General features: G+C 45.0%; 2 protein-coding genes and 1 long non-coding RNA gene across 5 annotated transcripts; 2 read left to right on the top strand and 1 right to left on the bottom strand.

Annotated features, from left to right (window-relative positions):
* Positions 1–382: 382 nt before the first annotated feature.
* On the top strand, positions 383–14,084 carry ift140 (intraflagellar transport 140 homolog (Chlamydomonas)). 2 transcript variants are annotated; one of them, XM_048991950.1, is made up of 31 exons: positions 383–598; positions 1,216–1,377; positions 1,673–1,894; positions 2,195–2,316; positions 2,402–2,538; positions 2,980–3,155; positions 3,232–3,323; positions 3,502–3,608; positions 3,696–3,841; positions 3,931–4,134; positions 4,270–4,342; positions 4,964–5,055; positions 5,154–5,281; positions 5,394–5,511; positions 5,893–6,014; positions 6,127–6,275; positions 7,033–7,160; positions 7,367–7,402; positions 7,630–7,817; positions 8,488–8,665; positions 8,738–8,928; positions 9,258–9,353; positions 9,906–10,038; positions 10,120–10,263; positions 10,342–10,470; positions 10,574–10,756; positions 11,875–12,081; positions 12,196–12,408; positions 12,915–13,081; positions 13,172–13,313; positions 13,411–14,084. In XM_048991950.1, exons 2-31 carry the CDS (start codon positions 1,222–1,224, stop codon positions 13,597–13,599), a joined length of 4,368 nt encoding a protein of 1,455 aa, XP_048847907.1. In that variant the 5' UTR covers positions 383–598; positions 1,216–1,221; the 3' UTR covers positions 13,600–14,084. The 2 variants fall into 2 exon arrangements, with proteins under 2 accessions (XP_048847907.1, XP_048847908.1); XM_048991951.1 differs by lacking the exon at positions 7,367–7,402 and having other exon boundaries at positions 385–598.
* Positions 14,085–14,492: 408 nt separating this feature from the next.
* Positions 14,493–16,834, bottom strand: antkmt (adenine nucleotide translocase lysine methyltransferase). Of its 2 annotated transcripts, none has more exons than XM_048992246.1 (6): positions 16,668–16,834; positions 16,274–16,481; positions 16,091–16,195; positions 15,797–15,937; positions 15,663–15,713; positions 14,493–15,563 (listed from the first exon to the last, which is right to left on the bottom strand). In XM_048992246.1, the coding sequence occupies exons 2-6, from the start codon at positions 16,433–16,435 to the stop codon at positions 15,366–15,368; spliced, it is 657 nt and encodes a 218-aa protein (XP_048848203.1). In that variant the 5' UTR covers positions 16,436–16,481; positions 16,668–16,834; the 3' UTR covers positions 14,493–15,365. The 2 variants fall into 2 exon arrangements, with proteins under 2 accessions (XP_048848203.1, XP_048848202.1); XM_048992245.1 differs by having other exon boundaries at positions 16,681–16,833.
* Positions 16,835–18,997: 2,163 nt separating this feature from the next.
* Positions 18,998–21,914, top strand: LOC125718015 (uncharacterized). Its single transcript, XR_007384723.1, has 3 exons — positions 18,998–19,116; positions 19,270–19,401; positions 21,202–21,914. It is a non-coding gene; the product is annotated as an uncharacterized LOC125718015 (long non-coding RNA).
* Positions 21,915–23,437: the final 1,523 nt, after the last annotated feature.

Below are 23,437 nucleotides of genomic sequence, written 5' to 3'. Positions count from 1 at the left end.
TCACATGTGTGCGGAGTTTGCATGTTCTCCCCATGTCGTCGTGGGGTTTCCTCCGGGTACTCCAGTTTCCCCCCACAGTCGAAAAACATACTGAGGCTAATTAGAGTTGCTAAATTGCCCGTAGGAGTGCATGTGTGAGTGAGTGGTGTGTGAGTGTGCCCTGCGATGGGCTGGCCCCCCATCCTGGGTTGTTCCCTGCCTCGTGCCCATTATTTCCGGGATAGGCCCCGGACCCCCCGCGACCCAGTAGAATAAGCGGTTTGGAAAATGGATGGATAATATGGATTTCTTGCGTGAGCCTCTGAAATCATGAGTGTCACGCTAGATGCGTGAGAGTTGGCAACCCTGGATCAGTAGCAGCGGATCTGTTCATTCTGCTTTCATAAAATGGACAGAATAAATGATACATAACGCTTATTTCTGTAGCCGCTCCACCCCCGTGAGCCCCGTCAATCAGTAGCTCCTCCTCCTTCCCTTCTTTCCCACGACGCGTTGTCTGGGTAACGAGAGGTGACGCCTCTTCTTTGCGCTGAAAGTATTAGCTAACATGTCCCTGCTATTATACTTTTGAAGAAATCGAAAAGAAAAAATTTATAAGGTAACGACGAAAATCCCGTTGTCTTCTGGAGCTTTTTATGAATTTTAGTTTTTCGGAAAAGGTGTAACATTAGTTGTCAGGAGTGTTAGAAGGGGAGCAGGCCCCGGTCGGGTTTGCTTAGCAGGACGGCTAACCCCGCTAGCAGGATGCTCGATTCGCGAAACCGATAAGTGGTGCTGTTTGTTTAGAAGCTGGCTATTGATAATGATTCTGTAGCCAAACTGAGATCCCAATTTCTCTAAGCACTGCTTTACAGATTTGGACAGTTATCGTCAGTGGCTAACGTGTCGCTAAAGTGGGTTACTGGCGTAATGCTCCCAGCGTCTTTCTGCAGCTTTCCAGCCCTGCTGTTCCTAATCATGCTGTTCCTGCATGATCCTAAAACATCAAACTTGACCTTTTATCTTTATACGCACGATGGTGGCTGCATTTTTTTCTATCTTATTATTCTGTTTTTACTTCTCCTTTTCGGGTTTTTGCACACCATATACGAATGATGTGTGCATGCATGAAATTTGTGGTGTTTCGGCTCCATATTCTGATTAATTCACAGAAGAATTATAATTAAACTAATTGTATCTATTTTTTAAATAATTTGCTGACCATTCTTATGACAGAGTTTGATGCTAGGCATGGCAGTGTACTTTGACCACCGAATTGAGGCACCAGAGTCCAGCGGAGACCCATGTCATATTGCCTGGCACCCCACACAGCCCGTATTAGCCGTATCCTCACTAAGCTCGGCCACAGGGGGGTCCGTTGATCTATACCTACAGCAGGTGAGCTGCAAGTCACTGGACCTCAGTTTCAAAGGTTACCTTGGGTCGTTCTTACTCTGCTTAAAGAATGTAAGGCAGGGGTCTCCAACTGTGGTCCTGGAGAGCTACTGGCTTCTGAACCATGCTTGTCCCTGGCATTTACCTGAGATCATCAGAAGCCAGGTAGGAAAGAAAATCCACTGGACAGTAGCTCTGCAGGACCAGAGTTGGAGACCCCTGGTTCAAGGAAATCTGCTGTTCTGTCCACGCATGCTTTTGAGATATCAGACTGTGGCTTTGTTTCGGCTTTGCCCAGGGGGAATGCGTGCCCAGCGGTCATGTGGAACGCGCATTCCCACCAACGCTGCTGTGCTGGCACCCCAGCAAGGCAGTACTGGCAGTGGGCTGGGAGACAGGGGAGGTCCTGCTACACAGTCACCCCTCGGGAGAGCAAAGCAGTTTGCCAGCCACACACACAGCTAGCATCACGCTCTTGGAGTGGGCCAGCGCTGGGAGTCGTCTGCTCACTGGAGATCGGGTGTGTCTTTCTTTTTGTAAGCCTGCGTGTTTGTGTGGGAGTCAATGTGGTGACTGATTTTGCACAGTGCACTTGTGTGTAAGGCTAATTGAATCTACAGACACTCCTCTACTTACGAACGAATTACGTTCCAAACGGCTGCAACATCATTTTAAGGGTATACTTGGGTACAAAGAACTAGGACGCTGGGAGTACCCATGCTACGCTGCTAGACATACTAGGTACGTCTGAAAGTTCGTAAGTTGAAAGTAGAGGAGGAATCTGCTTTGTGTCAGTTTCTTGTGTGCCTAAATATTTTAGATGGGTGTCTTGGCCCTGTGGAAGGTTGATACCCGTGGGCGGGTCCAGGGGTCTCCTCTGGTGAAACACAGCTATGGCAAACACCTGACAGGCTGTGTTTTCCGGCCCATCGCCCCAGAGGAGTGAGTAACCGTAGTTCTGTTGGCACGCAGAAGAACAGCAGGAGTGTGCTGTGTTTCATGATGCAGGTGTGCGCTTTATTCACAGAGATGTGACACAGCTGGCCCGCGCCGCAGTCAGTGGAGATGAGACTGCCCTAGACATGTTCAACTGGAGGAAGGGTGGGAAGTCCTCTGTGGCCACACAGCAGGAACCTCTGACATTCTTTGTCAGTACTGATGATGGTTAGAGATGCTTTTACTCTGTTCTTGCTTTGTCAGACACTTATTGGAGTTTTTCTTGCACAAAAATTTGAGGGCAGAATGAAAATTGATTCTGAGAGATACCCAACCAGATTGTAGAGGAGGCGGGTCCAAACAGCGGTAGGAGGTGAGGCCAAGACATCAGATCGGTTGGTTGAGCTTCGTGTCGTTGCTTGGACCCACCTCCTCTACAATCTGATTCGTTATCTCTCTGAACCAGTCAGTTTTTGCTCTGACCTTGGGAAGCGCTGCTCCATATCCATACCCTTAGTTTATCTCCAGTGAAACTGTGTGTGAATCTGTCTTCCTCTCCTGTGTAACTGTGTGATTGTCCCTCTTGCCTGTTTTCAATGTAACTGTGCGTTTGTGTTCTTTCTCTCTCTCTCTCTCTCTCTTCTCCTCCCCCTTTTGTGTCTGTTGCAGGCTGTGTTCACTGTGGAGATGAGAAGGGCAGGGTCGGCCTTTTGCTCAGTGTGGACAGTCCCGTGCAGAAGCTGCTGTACCTTGACAGACGGGGCGTTTTGGTTGTTATCACCGAGACTCTTCTGCTCTATCAGTACAGGGTGGGATCAGAAGGGGGCGCCCAGGAGGTCATGAAGGTGCCTTCCCGTCCGCTTTCGGGATCATTAAGAAGGCATCAAACTGTGCACTAACAAAGGAATTGTGTGTGTTAAGGTAAAGCTGACAGGGAGAAGTGGACAGGGCGCAGACATCGCCTGGGCCGGTCAGGGTCTCCTCATCACAGCCACAGGGGAACCTGTGATCAGGTGAGACACCCCAGCATCGGAGCTATGTGTTCTGGGCTAGACAATTAAAATTTCAGTCTTACTGACTTGAAGCTAACTGTGGTGTAATGGGGGTACAAATGAAATGCTAAAATGAAAGCTTTATTTAAGTAAGAGATTTTTTTTTTATCTTATAACTACAAAGAAATTCCTTTTTTAGACTTTGGGACCTTGAGAGAGACGATAACTGCGTGCTGTCCCTAGACGAAAATCTAGGCTTTGAAAAGGGAGAGTCTTTGAACTGTGTATCATATAGTGCTGCAAAAGGTATAGTTTCTTTAATAACGTGCATGTCACCAGATCGCTCTCGACATTAACAAGGTGGTTTTAGTTTAATGAGAAATGGTTCTGTAGATATAGTGGCAGCTGGAACCAGCAAGGCTCGCATTGCTATGTGGAAGAACGTGGCTTTGGCCAATCAGAACCAGAGGCCGGAGTCTCTATGCGAGTGGAAACTGCAGACTCCGACAGAGGTTGAAGGAAATGTCACCCAGCTGCAGGTAGGGAATCCTTCTGTGCAGGGAGGTGTTGGAGTCTATTGACATCTTCATGTGTTTTGTGTGAGACTCACTTCTGGCCTTCCTTTTAGTGGGGATCTAGCCTGAACCTGCTGGCGGCTCAGAGCTCAAGCACCGTGCTCATCCTCTCTGAGCACGTCATGTCCACGCATTTCAGCCAGCAGGTGGCAGCAGTGCAGCTCTCACCCAATCAGCTGAGTGTCTCCTGCTTCGGCAGTGGGATCCAGCTCAATCTGCACTGCGACACACACATTAAAGGTGTCTGTGTCTCCAAGGTACCTGCTGTCTCTGCCACTGCTTCAGCATTTCTAATGCTTGACCTGTTTATTTTTTTTAATTATAGTTTTATACTGTAAACGTGGAGCTGGATTGCCCGTTGTTGACGGTATGCGCGCCTTTTTTTGCTGCAGGAGATGGTAGCTGTGTGGGACGGGAGGCGAGTCAGTGTGTATGAGCTGTCAGACTCTACTCTTTGTAGCACAGGTACTGCTCCTTGGTCACTGTGTATGGCCGTCGGGTCTCGGCAACTCGGAATACGTAGCGCAAGCAGTTGAATTCTAAACATAAATGCTCATCTCCAATTACTAGTTGATTTTTGGAAGCTATAATCCAAGTGAAAATGGTAGATTATCTAGATTCAAATAACATTAAGAGGGATAGCTAACATGGATTTAGGAGAGGTAGGTCCTGTTTAACTCATGTACTTCAGTTCTTTGAGGAAGCTGCAATAGGAACTGATCACAAAAAAGGCCTATGACGTGAACTACTTCCATTTCCATTTCCAGAAGGTCTTTGAGTAAAGATTAAGAAATTAGCGGGAAAACATTTTAAAATGAATTTCAGAAAACACTTCTTTACATAGCGTGTAGAGTTAGAGTCTTCCTGCTAGTGTAGCACAAGCTAAAACCCTGGGTTCCTTTAAAGCAGAGCTAGATAAGATTTCAACAACTCTGAGCTGTTAGTTAAGTTCTTCCCAAACAAACTTGATGGGCCGAATGGCCTCCTTTCGTTTGTAAATTTATGTTCTGTGTTTTCTGCCTATTTATCCAGTTTTTCTTGCTCTGCTTCCCTCTTGCTCCTGTCGCCATGCTCTGCGATCTTCAGGCTCCTTTCCCTGTGAATCGCATGCCCTGGCCATGCACCGTGGCAGCATTTACACTGTGGAGCCCAAGCGAGTTCAAGTTCGGACAGTGCAGGTACTTCAGTCTGTGGCTCTACCTGTCGATTGCTCTGTCTGTCGCTCTGTTTCGGCCTGTCTCTCCGTCTGTGGTGCCCACTCTGAGCTTCTCCACAGGGCACAGTGAAACAGCTACTGACGTTTTCAGAGATGGAGGGAAACCCTGTCCTCCTCAATGTGTGTCAGTGCTTCCTGGTGGTGGGCACAGACGCCGCTCACTTCAAGCTCTTCGACTTGTCCCGCAGGTTAATAAAACACACCACTTTTTCTTTACATCACCATACAATGGTTTCATGCTGTCATAACTTCCATTCTTATCCCTTAGCCTGAGATTTGTGTACCTGCTTGATTTCCCAGGGAGGCTAAGCCAGTGTGTGCTGCCAAGAATATGAGGGCCTTGATTCCAAACCTGGGGGCCATTCAGTCACTGAAGTGCAATGCGGATGGTAGCCGAGTCAGCCTTCTGATCAGCCAGGTCAGTGTGTTTGTCTGTTTGCCTACCTACCTGCCTATCTGTTTGCCTTCCTGTTTGTCTGTCTGTCTACCTACCTGCCTGTCTGTTTGCCTCCCTGTTTGCCTGTCTGTCTACCTATCTGCCTGTCTGTCTGCCTATCTGCCTGTCTGTCTGCCTATCTGCCTGTCTACTTATTTGTTTGCCAGTTTGACTGTGTCTGCCATTCTAGTGGTCTTCCTGCTTGTCTGCCTATCTGTCTGCCTACCTGCCTATCTGTCTACTTATCTGCCTGCGTACCTGTCTGACTGTGTCTAGCTGTCTGTCTGTCTGCCTACCTGCCTGTGTGTGTCTCTGTGCTCCGGTTCCCACCCAAGTCTCGCCAGCTGTGCTGTGCCCTCTCAGGTTAACGGGAGGCCTGACCACAGAGTTTACCTGTATGACGTGGAGATGGACGCTGTGTCTCATTTCGACTTCTTCACAGGATGCCCACTGAGTCGGGCTCTGCACGCAGAGGACCCAGAGAGGTATAGCGTTTAACCCTAATGGGCTGAAACTGTAAAAGCTCTGGCATTGAACTCAGGGAAGGTTTAACATTGGTGTTCATTCCGTTGTATTTCTGACTGTTTTGTGCTACAGGAACAAGTCCCAGGTCACAGAGCTGAGTGGCCGCTGCCCTGTCTCCCAGTACTGGGATGAAAGTGATCCACGACTCTTTGTATGTGACACGGTGCTAAAGGCAGACAGCTCGCACAACTCGGCGCCCTCCTGCATCCTGGAGGAGGCAAGTATTGGTCCTGTAGCCCTCTAAACCTTCATTACTTAAACTTCATGGGTCATGGTCATTCTAACTCCAATCGGTGCATTAGTATTTCAAATGAAATCATGTAACGATTTCACCCCCGAATCCCATCCCTGCTCTACACGTGTACAGTTTGAAAGTTCTGCCATGTTCCTCAGGCCTCCTATTCTGGGTTTCTGTAGTCCAAAACATGCTGTGGCTAGATTGCCCATTGCGCCTGTGTGTCATGCACCCTTTCAGTGGATTAGCATCTCAAGTGTGGTCATTGGGGACCTGGAAAGATGCCTGGGGCCACCTGGCCATTACACCCACAGGAACTTTTACAAGATTCCTTTCTAAACCCATAGATATGCGTAAATGCACACCAAGACATTTTTGGACAATTCTATGCTTCCAACTTTCTGAGAACAGTTTGGGGTCCCAATACTTCTGTGGGTATAATGCTTTGGTTCAGCTGAAAATCTTCTTGATCATCGGCAAATTACAACCTCACTCAAGGTTTTATTTCATTTCATTTGGTATATTGCTTTGGACCAAAGCCACATAGAGTAAATGTCAGTTTTTTTTGCCAGAGAAACATCTATGTTTATAGTAAACTGGGTACGGTGCAAGGGGATGGAAGTGGGGTGAGCAGGCATTTCACAAACCACAGGGTACTTTTCATACTTCGCTATTCAGCCAGATTACTTGTATGCTTGCGTTATATATTGTTAATCTGTGTGTATTTCTTGTCCCCCAGGCAGATGTGCTGGTCGCCTCATTCTTCTGCACGCAGGACCAAGGCTTGCTGCTGCATGACTGTTACCCCCGACCAGCTGGGACAGAGGCCTTGCTGGCACTGGACGTGCCCTTTTATTACTTTACCTGCAAGGTGGGTCCAGTACGCCGCCCTCCCCAAGGGTTTTGAGTCACTGTTTCAGCCTCAGTCGCTTCACCTTTTTCTGCTCTCTTTCGGTTTTCGGTTCTGTTATGGCTCGTAAATCTTCTTCTCATTTATCATTTTCGTGACTTCTGTCGCTTATCTTCTTCTTTGTCCCTCCGTCCTGGTGGGCTCGCATGCGCGTGTCCTCATACCAGTTGTTTTTTCGGAGGGGTTCGATCTTCCGCCCAGATGTAAGTATCTGCTCAGCTCCCGGGCTTTCCTGTGCTCTCCTGCTTTCATAACATTAGTCAATTATAATGCCCTGGCCTAAAGATGGGTAGAGATCAGACTTTGTGAGTCACTGACGTCTTTATCTAGACTGAGTCACAAATATCCATAACCGTCAAAAACCTTGTGCTCCTGGGTAAGATCACTCCCTCCACATCACGATATCAGATGGTCTCATTCCCCCATTCAGCCTGGAGAAGAGACAGCGGAGGGTGAGAGTCCGTCTGGACAGCGCATGGTTTCCAGAAGAGCACTAAGAGACTTTGTTGGACTGGAGGACTGTGACAAGCCCACGCAAGACGCCATGCTTAACTTCAGCTTCTATTTGACCACCGGGGACATGGACGAAGCTTTCAAGTGTATCAGACTCATTAAGAGGTGAGAATCACATAACAGAACTCATTGTTTCTATATGAAGGGCCAAACAGATAATACCAGTTTAATGTTAACCCATTTCCCATGATTAGCGTAGTATAACGACAGCAGTTGGTAGCCCATTTCCCACAATTTACACGATATAACGACAGCAGTTGGTAGCCCATTTCCCACAATTTACACGATATAACGACAGCAGTTGGTAGCCCATTTCCCACAATTTACACGATATAACGACAGCAGTTGGTAGCCCATTTCCCACAATTTACACGATATAACGACAGCAGTTGGTAGCCCATTTCCCACAATTTACACGATATAACGACAGCAGTTGGTAGCCCATTTCCCGCGATTAACGTGATATAACGACAGCAGTTGGTAGCCCATTTCCCGCGATTAACGTGATATAACGACAGCAGTTGGTAGCCCATTTCCCGCGATTAACGTGGTATAACGACAGCAGTTGGTAGCCCAATTCCCGCGATTAACGTGGTATAACGACAGCAGTTGGTAGCCCATTTCCCACAATTAATGCGGTATAACGACAGCAGTTGGTTAGACAGTTTCCCATGATTATCGCATTATAACAACAGCGGTTGGTTAGTCTATGATATAAGGCATGCTTGGATATATGTTAGACTTGCCCTCCTGTTCATTTTATTTTGTTCTTTAGTGCTACGGTCTGGGAGAACTTGGCACGCATGTGTGTGAAAAGCCAGCGGCTGGACGTGGCTCGTGTTTGCCTGGGAAACATGGGGCATGCCAGGGCAGCACGAGCACTAAGAGAGGCCCAGGCTCTGCCAGAGAAGCAGGCCCAGGTGGCTGTCTTGGCCACACATCTGGGAATGCTGGTAAGATATAGAGATGTAGCAGATGTGCAGCGTCTTGCCATGCCATGCTGAGCCTCGGCCTGCTCTCACCAGGAGGATGCGGAGCGCCTGTACCGCAGCTGCCAGCGCTACGACCTGCTGAACAACTTCTACCAGGCGGGGGGGCAGTGGCAGCAGGCTCTGGAAACAGCTGAAACCCACGATCGTGTGCATCTGCGTACCACGTACTACAGCTACGCCAAGCATCTGGAAGCCATGGGAGACCGTGCTCTGGCCCGTGTATAGTAAGGAGCCTCAGTTTGCTGTGAACCAGTAGGGCCTGACAGGGCTGGACTGGGATTAAAATCAGCCCTGGACTTTGGGATCCCCCATGGTACATTTTCCCGAGCGAGTTAGGGGACCCACAAGATATTTTACCCATCAGTCTACCAGAAAAATACTCAGCATGTCAGATATCCAGTCCAGTCCTGGGGCTCGGTGACAAAACTTTTCTACTTTGGAGTCTTTAAAGTGCTACATCTTTCTTCTTTAGACATTTACTGCAATCTTGTTAGTGATTAAATCCTAATAGCGTCAGTTTTGCACTGAAAGTTCTGTTGTGTTTGTGCCTCAGCTATGAGAAGTCTGACACCTACCGGTTTGAGGTTCCCAGGATGCTGCTTGAGGACGTCGTGTCACTGGAAATCTACGTCAACAAAATGAAGGAAAAGTGAGTGTGTGAGAATGTTCTGCAGCATTGAAAGTGTTCACCCAAAAATCAAGAGGGTCCGTTTTTCTGGAAGCATAGGGCACTAGGATACTGTGCATCATGGGTACAGAGCTTGTCCACTGCTGGGCATCGATATCTGCACACGCTAGGAACCATTTAGAAACACCAGATCCCTTCCACACAGAGACCTGCTTCTTGCATTTACCCAGATTTTTAAAAACATTGCTATTATGGGAATGGCATGATGTCTGCATGGACAGCACTGTCTGCTTAAACCTCCAGGCTCTGGGGTTCGGCTCCCTCCTTTTTCTGCGTCTGTTTAGCTTTCCTGGTCTCCCCTTTCCTGGCCAGAGACATGTATTTAGGCTAAGTGGGTCTATCTCTCTGTCTGTGAGTGCATGAGGCCCTGAATCTCGCTCGGGGAGACCCCGGCCTTGTGTACTCTGATGCGGGAATAGGCTTCTTTGCAACCCTCACCTAGATCAGCAATTGGAAGATTAAATATATGTAGAGTATATGGCCGATCAGCCCTGTTTGTTTTCTGTGAGACAGGAGCCTTTATAAGTGGTGGGCCCAGTATCTGGAGAGTCAGTCGGACTTGGAGTCAGCTCTCCGCTACTACGAGTTTGCCCAGGACTACCTGTCCCTGGTTCGGGTCTACTGCTACCTGGGGAACGTGCAGAAGGTAGCGTGTCTCCTTGACGAGCTGCAGGTTGTTTTTGCTTATCGGAAAGTGCACTTTCTGAGTGATTGTCCGTATCTGCAGGCTGCAGAGATCGCGAATGAGACGGGGAACCGCGCGGCTTCCTACCATCTCGCCCGGCAGTACGAGAGCCAGGAGGACATCAAGCAGTCTGTGCACTTCTATACCAGAGCCCAGGCCTACAACAACGCCATCCGCCTGTGCAAGGTCAGGCTGGGCCCCTGGAGAGCCCCACCGCCTTAAGTAACAGGTAGTCGTCCGGTGATTATACGGCTCTTCCTGCAGGAAAACGGCCTGGACGACCAGCTGATGAACCTGGCTTTGCTGAGTAACCCTGAGGACATGATGGAGGCGGCCTGCTACTATGAGGACAAGGGTGTCCACATGGACCGGGCTGTCATGCTTTTTCACAAGGTATCTGTTTTCTGGGGGCAGAAGCAAGAAGCTCGTGGACTGAGCTGCATCAAGCCTTGCATCCCTAAGCGTGTGCATCATCCCTTGTGTTTCGATTTCTCAGGCAGGGCACTTCTCGAAGGCGCTGGAGTTGGCCTTTGCCACCCAGCAGTTCGGAGCGCTGCAGCTGATCGCCGAGGACCTGGACGAGAACTCGGACCCGACCCTGCTGGCGCGCTGCTCCGATTTCTTCATAAAGCACTCCCAGTACCAGAAGGCCGTGGAGCTGCTGGTGGCAGCCAAGAAGGTGAGTTATTTTCACTTCAGGTTGTACTACGCGTGATAATGCATGTGACAAATAAAATTTGAATTTTTATGTATGAAACGGCAACACCTGGAAACTATTCATAGAATGACAAGCTGTAATATTTGTGTGGGTGCAGAAATTCCGAAAGACGGATACCACAGAAAGTCCCCTTTTTAGACTGAAGCACGGAATCGTCCATTTGCTATTTGTGTATCTAGTTCAGGTTCGTAGTGGGGGGGTGTCGGAGTGAGGCCAGGCACCACATGTAGGCAAAATGGCTGGCTGGGTTGCCTGTCCACTCACTTTGGGCACTTTAACGATAAGCACTCATTTAACTTCATGTCTTTGCACTGTGAGGGGAAAGAACCCATACTAATTAGGACAGTGTTTCTCAAACTGGTCCTCTGACACGCCCAGTTAGTCACAGCCCTGACTGTAATGTGAACGCATCTCTCTCCAAAAGATGACTCGTGGTATTAAAACTGACAAAACGGACGATCTTTGCGATTTCTTTGCCGATTGTTTCGAAAGTACTTATTTGTTTATTTATTGACCTTTATTTAACCAGGAAACTCCCACTGAGATTTAAAAACCTCTCTTTCAAAGGAATCCTGGCCAAGATAGGCAGCAAAAAAGCAAGATGGGTTCCTTCCAGTTTGGCTTGATCTGGTTAATTTCCCCAAATATCTATTAAATCGCCAACATTCCCATCCTTCCACTGATGTCGTCACAGCTGTAGTCCTCCACTGCTGTTTTGCTGCAACAGTGCATGCATATAGGCAAAAAAAACACTCATGAATTCTGATCTGACCGTTCTCATTCATGTCACATGGTCACGAATCGGCTACGTATCTGATCTAGGATCAGATAGGAAAGTAACTCAAATCTGATTTGAAAAGATCGGATTTCTGTGTCCACACAGCCCTGGAAACATCAGCTCTGTGTCACATTAAAGCAAAATCTGATGTGAGTTACTTCAGCCTGGTAATGTGAACATAGCCTTGTATATGGAATGGTCACATTGTGGTGTGACTGGGTAAGAGTCACCATTGTGCTATCAAATTCCCCAAACGTTGCCCTTAGATGCTGAGGAGCTCTTTATTACCTATGTGCTCTAGTACCCTGAGGCTTTGCAGCTGTGTCTGGACCAGAACCTGACCATCAGTGAGGAGTTTGCAGAGAGCATGACCGTATCACAGGGCTCCAATGGACTGACGGAAGAGGCCCGGCGGGATCTTCTGGAAAGAATTGCAGATTGCTGCATGCGGCAGGGCAACTACCATTTGGCCACCAAGAAGTACACCCAGGCCGGTAACAAGCTGAAGGTCAGCGAGGCTGAAGGATGAGAGCCTGGCCAAGATAGGAACTCCGCAAGGGACACTTGCGTACGTCCCGTAGAAGCATTCATTGTTTGGTGACCAAGGATATTTATCTGACAGGCCATGAAAGCACTTCTGAAGTCTGGAGACACAGAGAAGATTATGTTCTTCGCTGGCGTCTCCAGGCAGAAGGAGATCTACATAATGGCTGCCAACTATCTGCAGTCTCTGGACTGGCGCAAGGAGCCTGAGATCATGAAGAACATCATCTGCTTCTACACCAAAGGAAGGGCTCTTGATCTGCTCTCTGGCTTCTATGAGGCCTGTGCCCAGGTCAGTGTTATGTGCTTCTTGTTCACTTTTGGATGGATGGATGCCATTTGCACAATTTTATCTACACCTTATGTCAACTATGTTTACTATACACTGTTCAGCTCCATTTCAGTACCTCAGTTAGACGTTAGCTCATCTGTGGAGACATACGCTGCTATGTCTATCTGAGTGTGTATGTTAATATGTGTTTCTGTATTTAGCCTGTACGTTTATGTATGTCTGGAAAAGTTATGTCCAATGTAGGTAATGTAGGTGTAATTTATGTACGTATATATGTATAATTTACATATTACGTATGTCTAATTTATGCATGTATGTATAATTTATGTATAATCTACCTATGTCTAATCTATGTATATTCCCTCCTTCCATCTTCCCTGCCCCCCACGTCTTGCATGTTCTGGTGAAGCTACAAGTCTCCCTTTTTCATTTACACATGTGCATTGTATATTGTGAGGCTTATAAAGAATTACTAATTTCATAACTGGTATGATTTGACCCCACAGGTAGAGATTGATGATTATCAGAACTATGAGAAGTCCTTGGGTGCACTAACAGAGGCCTACAAGTGCCTGGCCAAGGCTAAGATGCGTAGCCCAGAGGAACAACAGAGTCGCTTGGCTGCAACGCAACACAGGATCACTCTGGTGAAACGCTTTGTCCAGGCGCGCAGGTGAACCTCACGTCCTTCTCTCCAGCCTTTAAGGGAAACATGCTCCACTAGGAGCTTCTGACAACGGCTGTGTCCTTCCTCTGCTCCCAGGCTGTACGAGGAGGACCCAGGAGAAGCGGTGAGGCTCTGCCAGGCCTTGCTGGAGGAGGAGGAGCTGAACCCTGCCGTGCGTGTCGGTGATGTTTATGGCTTCCTGGTGGAGCATCACTGTCAGCAGGGCAACTTCCAGGATGTGAGTCATTTACCCCCGTTCACAGCGGTGCAGGCAGGCCTCTGTAAATGGCGCTTTCTGAAATAGATGGTTTTAACGCCTAGTTGGTGCTACACAGGCTTACCACATGATGGAGGAAATGCAGAGACGTCTGCCCAGTTCCAATGTGGCGTTCTACGTGAACCAGCGCAGCCTGGATGCCCTGCGGCGCTCGGTGGGGCTGCCCCTCACCAGGGACCTAAGACGAGACAGTGGGGGCGAGGAAGATGAGGTGGAGGAAGCTGTGGAGCTTCAACAGGGAGACTGAGCCCAAGGCAGGGAGAAGCAGCATGTGACCCCTGTACCATGCACCCCACAGGCAGGGGGCAGGCAATAGCAGGGCTGATGACAAGGGTAACCTTGTAAACCAACCTCAAAATGTCTTATAGTGCCAAGAGTCTAGAATTGTTGCCTTATGAGGAAAAGGTAATATTGGAACATTACCATTTCTGAAACATGTCCCCATTTCTTACTCTTCTTACGCTCTCATTGACTAACGTTTTGTGACTATTGTTCTACATAGTATCTCAGGGATGCCCTGCCAGTGTATGTTTACCTACCTTGACCAAAAAGTCACTGGCAACTGAGAGGAACAAATGAATCCACGTTACTCTTTTATAGAAGGGAATTTAAAAGTTCATAATAGATGTTTATACGTGTATGTCCGTCACATCTGTAATTGCTTTAGTAGTTTTTAAGCTGTAAATAATCCCAACTGTAACCAGACATTTCAGTAAAAAGATATGACTTTTACACCCATTGTATTCAATGTGCACTTACCCATGCAGTAAGAAAATGTGTGACAGTCACATTGTTCAGTGTGGTGTGAGCCCTGCAGGGATTATGCATCACTTTGGGCAACTCCCAGGTCACAGAAGTGACATAGGGATCAAAGCACACAGATCACAGAAGGCTCTTTTCTTTCTCCTCTCCATTAATATATACTTTGTAAAGAGTACTACTATAACATATTTTTTATTTCGTTTAGTATGAGCAAAATATTTTGGGGCCCTATGCCTACTTTGAAATGTAACCCTGAATTCCATATTGGTCTAGCAGGTTTCGCAACACTTAATTCATAAACAAACCAAGTTTTATTCAGAAAAAAAGCTTTTCCCTGGAACAAAGAGGAACAGGGAAAGTACACAGGCTCATGAAGACTCCAATTATTCATAATTTTATTTAAAAAATGCTAGTTAAACAATCAAAGCGAAATGGTAAGTTGCTAGGTTATTTCGTGTTTTAATTACTTTTTTTCTGCAGTATAAAGGTAAGCTGCTATGGAGGGTGTTTTGTAACCTCCATCCATCCATCCATTTTCCAAACCGCTTATCCTACTGGGTCGCGGGGGGTCCGGAGCCTATCCCGGAAGCAATGAGTACGAGGCAGGGAACAACCCAGGATGGGGGGCCAGCCCATCGCAGGGCACACTCACACACCATTCACGCACACATTCACACCTACGGGCAATTTAGTGACTCCAATTAGCCTCAGCTTGTTTTTGGACTGTAGGGGGAAACCGGAGTACCCAGAGGAAACCCCACAACGACATGGGGAGAACATGTGACATGTGACTCCGCACACATGTGACCCAGGCGGGGACTCGAACCTTATGAAATGAAATTAAATAATCATTTAAATTACATATTTATTTATTTAATATTGTCACAAAACAGCCTCCATAAGCTGCAAAACATTTGTGGATATTAAAACCAGCCCAAGAAAATGAACAAAAAGGCAAGTTAACATGTAATAGCCAGTCTAAGATACAAACTGTAATAATCAGTCTAAAAATAACGTCCAAAAATTACTGTAATAGTAAAGTCTAAAATAATTTAAAAACAACAGTATGACTGGTGGAAGAATTCCATGAAAAGTACAGTATTATAAAAAGTCAAAATCATTAATTTAACAAATACAGTGAAATACAGCAAACCAGGCCCAAGACACCTGACGTCGTCTTGGTGAGCAGAGTGTAACGCGAGAGCTGCGAGGACAGATCCAGACCCACAAAGCTTCAGAGCTGATCTGGCATTAAGACGCGTGCTGTGGGCTAGCTGGCTCTTTGGGACTCTGCTGCTCTCTCTGGGCCTGCATGTTGTAGGCCCAGGCCCGATCCACACCCTCGCCCTCCACCCTGCAAGCCCTCCAATCAGGAAAGGGGAAGCGGCCAGCCACCACTAGGGCATCGTCCGGCAGCTCTGCCAGGAGCTTCTGCTGGAGCAGCGGCAGCTGTCAGGGGAGAATCAGCGCACGTGTCACACAAGGCATGCTGCATTTCATTTATAACACATAAAGTGTGTATGGCCCTGATTTTTAGCTTCAACTCACCACACTTGGAGCCAAGAACACAGTGATGTTCTTACAATTGGCCAGGCTGACCTAAGGGTACGGACACCGCGTCAAGCTTACAGTTTAGAAATTTCAATTTACGAGAATCCTCCCTTGACTAACATGGCACATACCTTCCAAAGGTCTTTCCGTAAATATGACACCTTCCCATAATGCCCTGCTCTCCAGGCATGAAAATAGGACAGGCGGACCAACCAGGGATTGAGCTCATATCCTACAGCTGGACGAAAACCCTGTCGATATGCCTCCAGAACCTAGTAAAATTGACAAAGGAACAACGGTGTTAAGTGGATCAGTAATAACTGCAGTCTGCTGGTAACTGAAGCGAGACTAGCCGTCCCTATCCTGTTCACAACCCCGACTTCTAAGTGCCTGTTACAGAATAAAGCAAAAGAGTAAGAACTCACAATCCTACCATCTCCTGAGCCCAAATCGGCAAGGCTTCCTGACCGGCCTCGCAGCAGAGCCATTACATTTCTCACTTGCGTTCTGCTGGCTGGGAGATAGGGCACCTGCAGGAAGAATGCATACTGCGCTCAGCACAAATCAGCAAAGTACAGAACTCCTCTGAATCCTGACTTATTACGTACCTGTAACTTTAGGGGGACCCTCCGGAAGCCTGGCATAATCAAGCCCACCCACATGGCATAAACAGCCAGGCCAGTGCCAGCTGTCAGCTGCAGGATACCCCAGCCCCCCAAATGTCGTTCCCTAAATTCGGCCATGGCTTCTTCCGCGCTGTCAGGATCCATGTCCAGTAGCAGAAGCAGCAGTTACAATCTGACATTAAGACGAAGTCTATGTGGATGAGAGATTCATGAAAATGACTGGTGATGTATTAGTTGCAATTTAACGACCTTAATCATGACCTTGTATTCGTTGTTCCTGATTCTTGCTTTGTAACGAAGACATGCACACTAAAAGCAAAAGATCATTGTCGTTTCAAATCAAAATCGAGAAAACTAAATTTTGTGTACCAGATACCTCGCTATCTCACCAGTAATGTAGAACAAGTCTGAATATTGCCTATATATGACGGGCACAAATCGGTGTACTCGACATGGAAATATATATATGTCCCACGATGAAAGACACCCCAGCTTGGTGTACTGTATTGCCGTGTGAACAGTGTTCCGACTATGAACGTCGTCCGGTGTGAAAACTGTGCACCTTGTTCAATTGTTCCTGGGGAAGTGCATAAAAGCCACAAAAATCACATTATAAGGCTGAGTAGAAAAGTTGACTTAGTACATTTAAACATGATCGCTCACCCCGACGCATACTTAATGCTGATATGCAAGGCTAAATGAGGCAGTCAACTTCTTATACATACAAGCCCCTGTAGTTTAATTCCAATATTTTGTCGACGAATCGGTGTTATAATTTATTAAATGTATATTATACAAAATTGTAATTATCACCTCACTAGTAATCGCCGATAATACCTTACTTGATGGTGCATAAGTAACCGTCACTATATATGTCCCTATAGGCTTTCGATTCGTATTAACTGAACACGCGGTTCGGCTGACTTGTTAGCACTTTGAGGAAAGTACATATCTGGGCAGTTGCAGTAATAATCTGCGAGTACATCATTAGAAAATGAGACAAACGCAAACGTTTTTCCATTTCCAATTCTGAATTATCTCTGTCCGTCTCTATACCTTATTATTCTGTAGATGAACAAAAATATTCTTTAACCTTATACGGACACCATATACCACTGTATAATAATGTTTTATTATGAACATTTTATTATGTTCATTTCTATATTACATAAAAAAATGATGTGACTTCTTTTGATACATGGCCCAAAAACCATAAAGCAATGAAGGACTTAAATTCTGTAATATAAACATTTGCCAGCATGAATATAAAACTGTGAGAAAATGGAATTTCACTTAAGCATGATAGAAAATTACATCTTAAAGTCTTAGTCCTTTGACGAAAATGCAACTTAATCATGTTTTAACTGTTTTTTTAGTCTAGTTTTAGTCTAGTCGGCAACAATGACAGGCTATTTAGTCGACTAAATCAATCGTACATGCAGTCCAATGATATGAACATGTTTAGTTGTCTACACATCCATATACACACGCGCGCACACAGATTAATCTGTCCACTTTAAATTCCTGAAAGAAACATCTGGAAAACTGTCATTATAACGTGTTATTTGGTTTAAACATGCAGTCTTTAAGGACAGATTTAACGCTTGTAATGCGGAACATTGCATTTCTAAAATGGCTTTAAATTAACTTGATTTGTTATCAAAGAAAAAATAAAAACAAAATTTAGTCGAAAACATACTTGCATTTTCACACATCTTGACCATTCATATTATATAAATAAGTAACTCCTTCAAAAACATTATGAAGTATCAGACGCAATAAGGGACAAAGGACGTTAGAGTAGGATATGCAGCAAACAAATGAGGTTTTATTCAACAAAAAGACCAAACAGAAAGGAACATGCAGTATCACGGCAGTGTTGTCAACTTTGGTCAGCTGGCTGGCACAGGGACGGATTACGGACCGAGCCAGCGGGGCCGCCGCCCAGGGGCCCTTGGGGTGCAGGGGGCCCGTGGGGCCCCTAGCCCAAAACAATTTGCAACGCTTATCAACAATGTATTTTCGTTTGTCTATTTTAGAGGGCCTACATTTTTTGATCGTCTGCCTACAAGGGCCCCTGACCCTATAGGGAGGGCGTTTGGCTGCCAAGGGCCCTTGAATTGTGGTGGTGGTGGTGGTGGGGGCCCTCGCGAACGTTTTTGCCCCGGGGGCCCACACAACCCATAATCCGTCCCTGCCTGCAAGTACAGGTAAAATACACTATAAATACACCAAAAATATAGAACGAAAAAAAGAATAAAACACTGTTACTGGAAGCAAAGTAACCAGTAACACATCACCATAATTAGAACACTGGAGAACTCAGTGCCACTGCGTCTATGCGCGCTGCCATTTTTGTTCATAATTCTTAAGTTTTTGTTGTCAAAGGGTTTAAGAATAATTACAGCGCTGCCTAGCAGTCGGGAGGTTAAACACATAATGAACTACCGTCTGCCAGGGATCATTGCACGTAAACTAGTAAGTAAAATCGATACACTATGACAAACATGATATCGCGATAAGTGAATCGATATAATTCTATATTTTAGGAAGATTAGCAAAATTTCCGTCAAATGTGCTAAATGTTCAGTTGTATAGCTGCCTTTCCCCTCCATCCAATCCCCAGTGAATCGCTAATTGAGTGGTTTGCTTTTCGCTGTGAATTCTGGGAGTCTGTGCGATGTCACGACCACAGCTCTCGCGATAACTTAATCAAATCAAATCCGTTAACTTCACAACTGTGAACTAAGAGCAGATTTACGGTGCTTTTCTGTGTTACACCTGTTTTCTAAATTTGCAGCGGTGCTAGTAACCTTCGCGCGTTTGTAAGTGTAGATCCTGCGTGTTGTCATTTCACTAAAGCTTTTGATAACTTTGTAATCGGCCACCGTAACCGAGCAACCGCATCATAACAATTCTAATAGCATTTAAAGTTTTGATTTGAACATTCAAAGCGACACAGTATTGCTGTTTCTCAGCCAGAGAGAGGACGTGCAAGATGTCTGTCTCCAAAATGACTGTGTGCCTCAGGAAGATCGACTGGCTCCTGCCCAACGGAGCAGTCAATGTCCGGATTACTCCGGAAAATACCCCTGGTTCCATTAACCATGGTAAGGATGGCAAAATGATGCATAGACCAACTGAGCTTGGGGATACAGTGTTGGGTCAGCCAACATTCATTCATTGTATATTTGTGACTCTGTTCATGTAATTTACAGTTATGGAAGTATAGCATTCAAATAAGTAAGGAATAATTGACGACGGGCCGTTGAATTATTAGAAAATAATGCACACCCGAGGTGGTGATGCGGCCACGACGCGAAGCGAACCTCGGGTGTGCATTATTTTTCTAATAATTCAACGGTCCGGAGTCAATTTTTCCGCTTATACTACGGTTGCCACACCTCAAGACATCGATCAGATGATATATTTCAATGGATTCGTCCGGTTTTTCTACTTAAGTCGCTATTGTGAGTAGGATTATTTCTTCCGCATCTCATCCAACGACTCTTTTGCTAGTTCCAAAACGTCATTTTAAAGCTGGCAATGGAGGCTTCAGCCGTTGATAGCAGACTAATGCATTTAATAATAAAGTTATTAGAAAGAGAGAGAGAAAGAGAAACAGAGAGAGAGAGCTTGTATGAATTAGGCTACCTTTGTGTGTCCCTCAACAGTGTTCTGAAGCACCGTCTCTAAACTAAGTCTGCTTTAAGATGCAGCGCTGTTATTACCTCGCTAGTGAGAAATGTCATGTGTAGTGGTAGCCTTTAAGTTGCTACACTAGACTAACTGATAAAATCGTCAGGGCAGCGCTGACAACACGATTTTGTGTGAGTGTGTAACCGTAGTGTGCGTGTGCAAGGACGTGTGATTGCAGTAATGAGACAGAAAAGCTTGTGCATGTATATTTATTCATTTAATTATTTATTCGTTCGTTGCATTTTTCTATTTATTGCAATATTATTACAGTTAACTATGCAAAGTGATATGGAACTGTAATGCGGTCAAGAGAGCTGCCTGGAACTACGTTCGTCGTGCGTTTCCCTGAAAATAATTGCACACCTCAGAACGTTCGTCAGCCAATCAGATTCAAGCATTCAACGGTCCCGTAGTATAAACTAAGTTATTGTAATATTAATAGTATTATTTGAAAAGGCTTCACAAAGGTTCACTTGTAGCCAAACGGTGATTTATTGCCATGAAACAGTAAACATGCATGGCTCTTATCTAAATGGCTACTGTATTATATAATGAAATCAGTAAAATCTGCTGCTGTGCTGTTTAAACAGCACCGAAAAGCACCACAAAATGGTAAGATTACAGGTGAATTTCTTCCCATATTGTAAATCAGAAAAACAGAAATCTTAGTTTAGGTACCTTGAGAAGAAAGAAAATTCAGTTTATAGAAAATGAAAGATCTAGCTATTATTAACTTGATCAGTTGTTGACGCCAGCATTTGGATTGAGTGGGCTGCTACATTTGATGTACATGAACCTGTCCAGTGTTGTTTTTTGCTATAGCTGTTTTGCACATTATGGAATCTGCACTAACTGGTGTGTGTTTATGGGTCAAGTTCCTCTAGTGAAACGCGGGCAGCCCAATGCAAGACCAGCATCTCACGAGCAATTGTTTCCTGTATCTAATGAGATGGCAGTATTTTCTCAATGTGCAGTCCTGACTGCCAAGTGTGATATCTGTCTCTGGTTAATGGCCATCAGTTGATTTGAATCTTGTATTTTTGCATTTTATTTTGCATAATTGTATCATTCTTTTATTTTTATTCCTTGTTTGATTCTTTTTTTTTTTTTTTTTTTTACTTTAAATGTATACGGAACGTAGTTTTGTTGTACGGTAACATAAGGATTCACTTTAATTGAATGTGCTGCCCTCTGTCTTTATAATGCCAAAGGACGAACCAGTGGCAGTAATGGAGGTCGTCGGAAGAAATGCCGCCCCGGGCCCCTGACCATGTCTTCCGCCGTTGGCTGTGCTCCCATCCCAGTGGCAACCAGCAGGGGTCAGCCGAGCGCAGGATGCCGTAGACGTGCGACGCGAGGCCTGCCAGCACGAAAAAGGAGACGTAAAAGACGGAAGGGGCCATTCACCAAAAACTTAAAGAAGCTAGATGAGGTCCTATTTACTAATGATGTGTTAGACCAGCTGAGTGCCATCCCCGGGGTCCTGGCGATGGCCACGGAGATGGGCTATTTATCAGACGTAAATAGCTACATTTATACATAAATAATTAGGCAAGAGATCTCATAAGTACTTAGCATAAGATAGGATAAGTTAAGACTGTATAACATAAGAATATAGAATAAGATTAAGGTAAAATTGTATAACATAAGATAATATGTATAGGATTGATAGGAAAGAGTAATATGAGTTTGTATAGCATAAGATAACAGGATAAGATTAAGGTAAAACTGCATAGCATAATATATGGATAAGATTAAGATAGGAAAGAGTAATATAAGTTTGTGTAACATAAGATAACATAGGATAAGATTAAGATAGTATACATTTAGATAAAGTTAAAATTTTATAAAATAAGGTAATATAGGGTAGGTTAAGATAAGATAAATATTGTATTTCTGTTAAATAAATATTATTTTACATTCAGTTTTTGTCTGTGTTCATTTGAAACATTGTGAACTTTGACACAAAATTTGCTGAGTTAAAATAATGATTAGTTAAACATGTACATGTTGAAAATTGCTATTGAATTACAGGCTTCTTCATATTTCAAGTGCAATGCAATGAAACAGAGGCAATTCATTGAGTGCTGCAAGTTCAGGGATTTTCTGTGTTAAATCCAAATTGCATGGCCATTCTGCTGCTGATACAGGCCTTTAGGTGTAATTGTGCCTTAGAACTCCACTTTGAAAACATGTGACACCGACAAAGTATGTTTTTTTTGGTCTCAACACAAATGCGTCCACCAACCAGAGGGGCCTGATAGTGGCATTGAGGGTCTGCAGCTGTATATTATTGCAGCAGCCCCTGTAGATGAAATTCACGTTGTGTCCCCTCCTCCACGACCAAAAGTGCATGCAGAAAAGTGAAGTATGCATTGGCCATAAGTGTCATGTCAGATGCCTGAATTGCTATTATCTTGAAGATAAACAATGTTTATGATAGATGCGACAGTTGCCTAAGCTAATTTCCTTGATCTCTAAGTTTACAAGCAATCATTTGAAGAGACAGTGAATATTTATTGTGTGAGAAAGAGCAGTGCTTCTCCCTGCTTAATCAACTTAAAACACATAAAACATGTTCTCCTTCATTTACCCCCTTACATTACAATCCTTCCGTTACAACTTAGCTTTTTAGCACAACCACAAGCCTTTCAGCTTAGTTGATTTTTAGCACAGCTAAGTTCTCCAACAGTAATTAAGTCTGCATATATGACAAACCACAATATACCACTGCCTTGGCATGCCTTTAAAGTTAACTAGAATGTTACTAACAGACTAGCGAGTTAATCCACAAATTGTAGAGTACAGCACTGCTGTTTGCTAATTGCTTTATTTTTCTCTCCTATAATGACATTCATTAAGCAACATTTGATTACTTGTTCCTACGTACTTTGCCATGGCGATTTGCACTGGGCACCAACGCAGCTTCTTTCCTTGGTTTACTGGTCATAGGAAAATAATGTTCACGATGAGCAAGATGTGCACAGCAGGGTGTGTCACGTGATTTACTTGCATCTAGCCAGAGACAGTGAGGGGCTATAATTAAAAGTCTGTAAGCCTGGTTGTAACGATAAGCAGGGAGATGACGGAGCGGGGAAATCAGGATCAGGCGGACGGAGATGCAAAACCACAGGGTTTATTAACAAAAAGCGCTGACACTAAAAAACGACATCAGTGATAGATGTGGGGAAACAGACTTGAACGCGGACTGAAATACACAAGACAAGCCGAAATAACAGGAAACGGGTGATCACAATCGGGGCAGCGCACGCGGTTAATCAGGGGGTAGAAAACATGACAGAAAACAAACAAATACACAAAATTACAGATTTTGCTAATTAATTTAAATGTACATAAAATACAATCAAAGTTTTTGAAAACAGTCTTTGAAATACTGCCCATCTGCTCACAAAAGTAGCTTCATTCTCTGATGGTGGTTTTATTGTG

This window comes from Brienomyrus brachyistius, chromosome 22 (assembly GCF_023856365.1).
Source record: "Brienomyrus brachyistius isolate T26 chromosome 22, BBRACH_0.4, whole genome shotgun sequence".
NCBI lineage: Eukaryota > Metazoa > Chordata > Actinopteri > Osteoglossiformes > Mormyridae > Brienomyrus > Brienomyrus brachyistius.
Note: the sequence above shows the minus strand (reverse complement) of the source record. Positions and strands in the feature narration are given on the sequence as shown.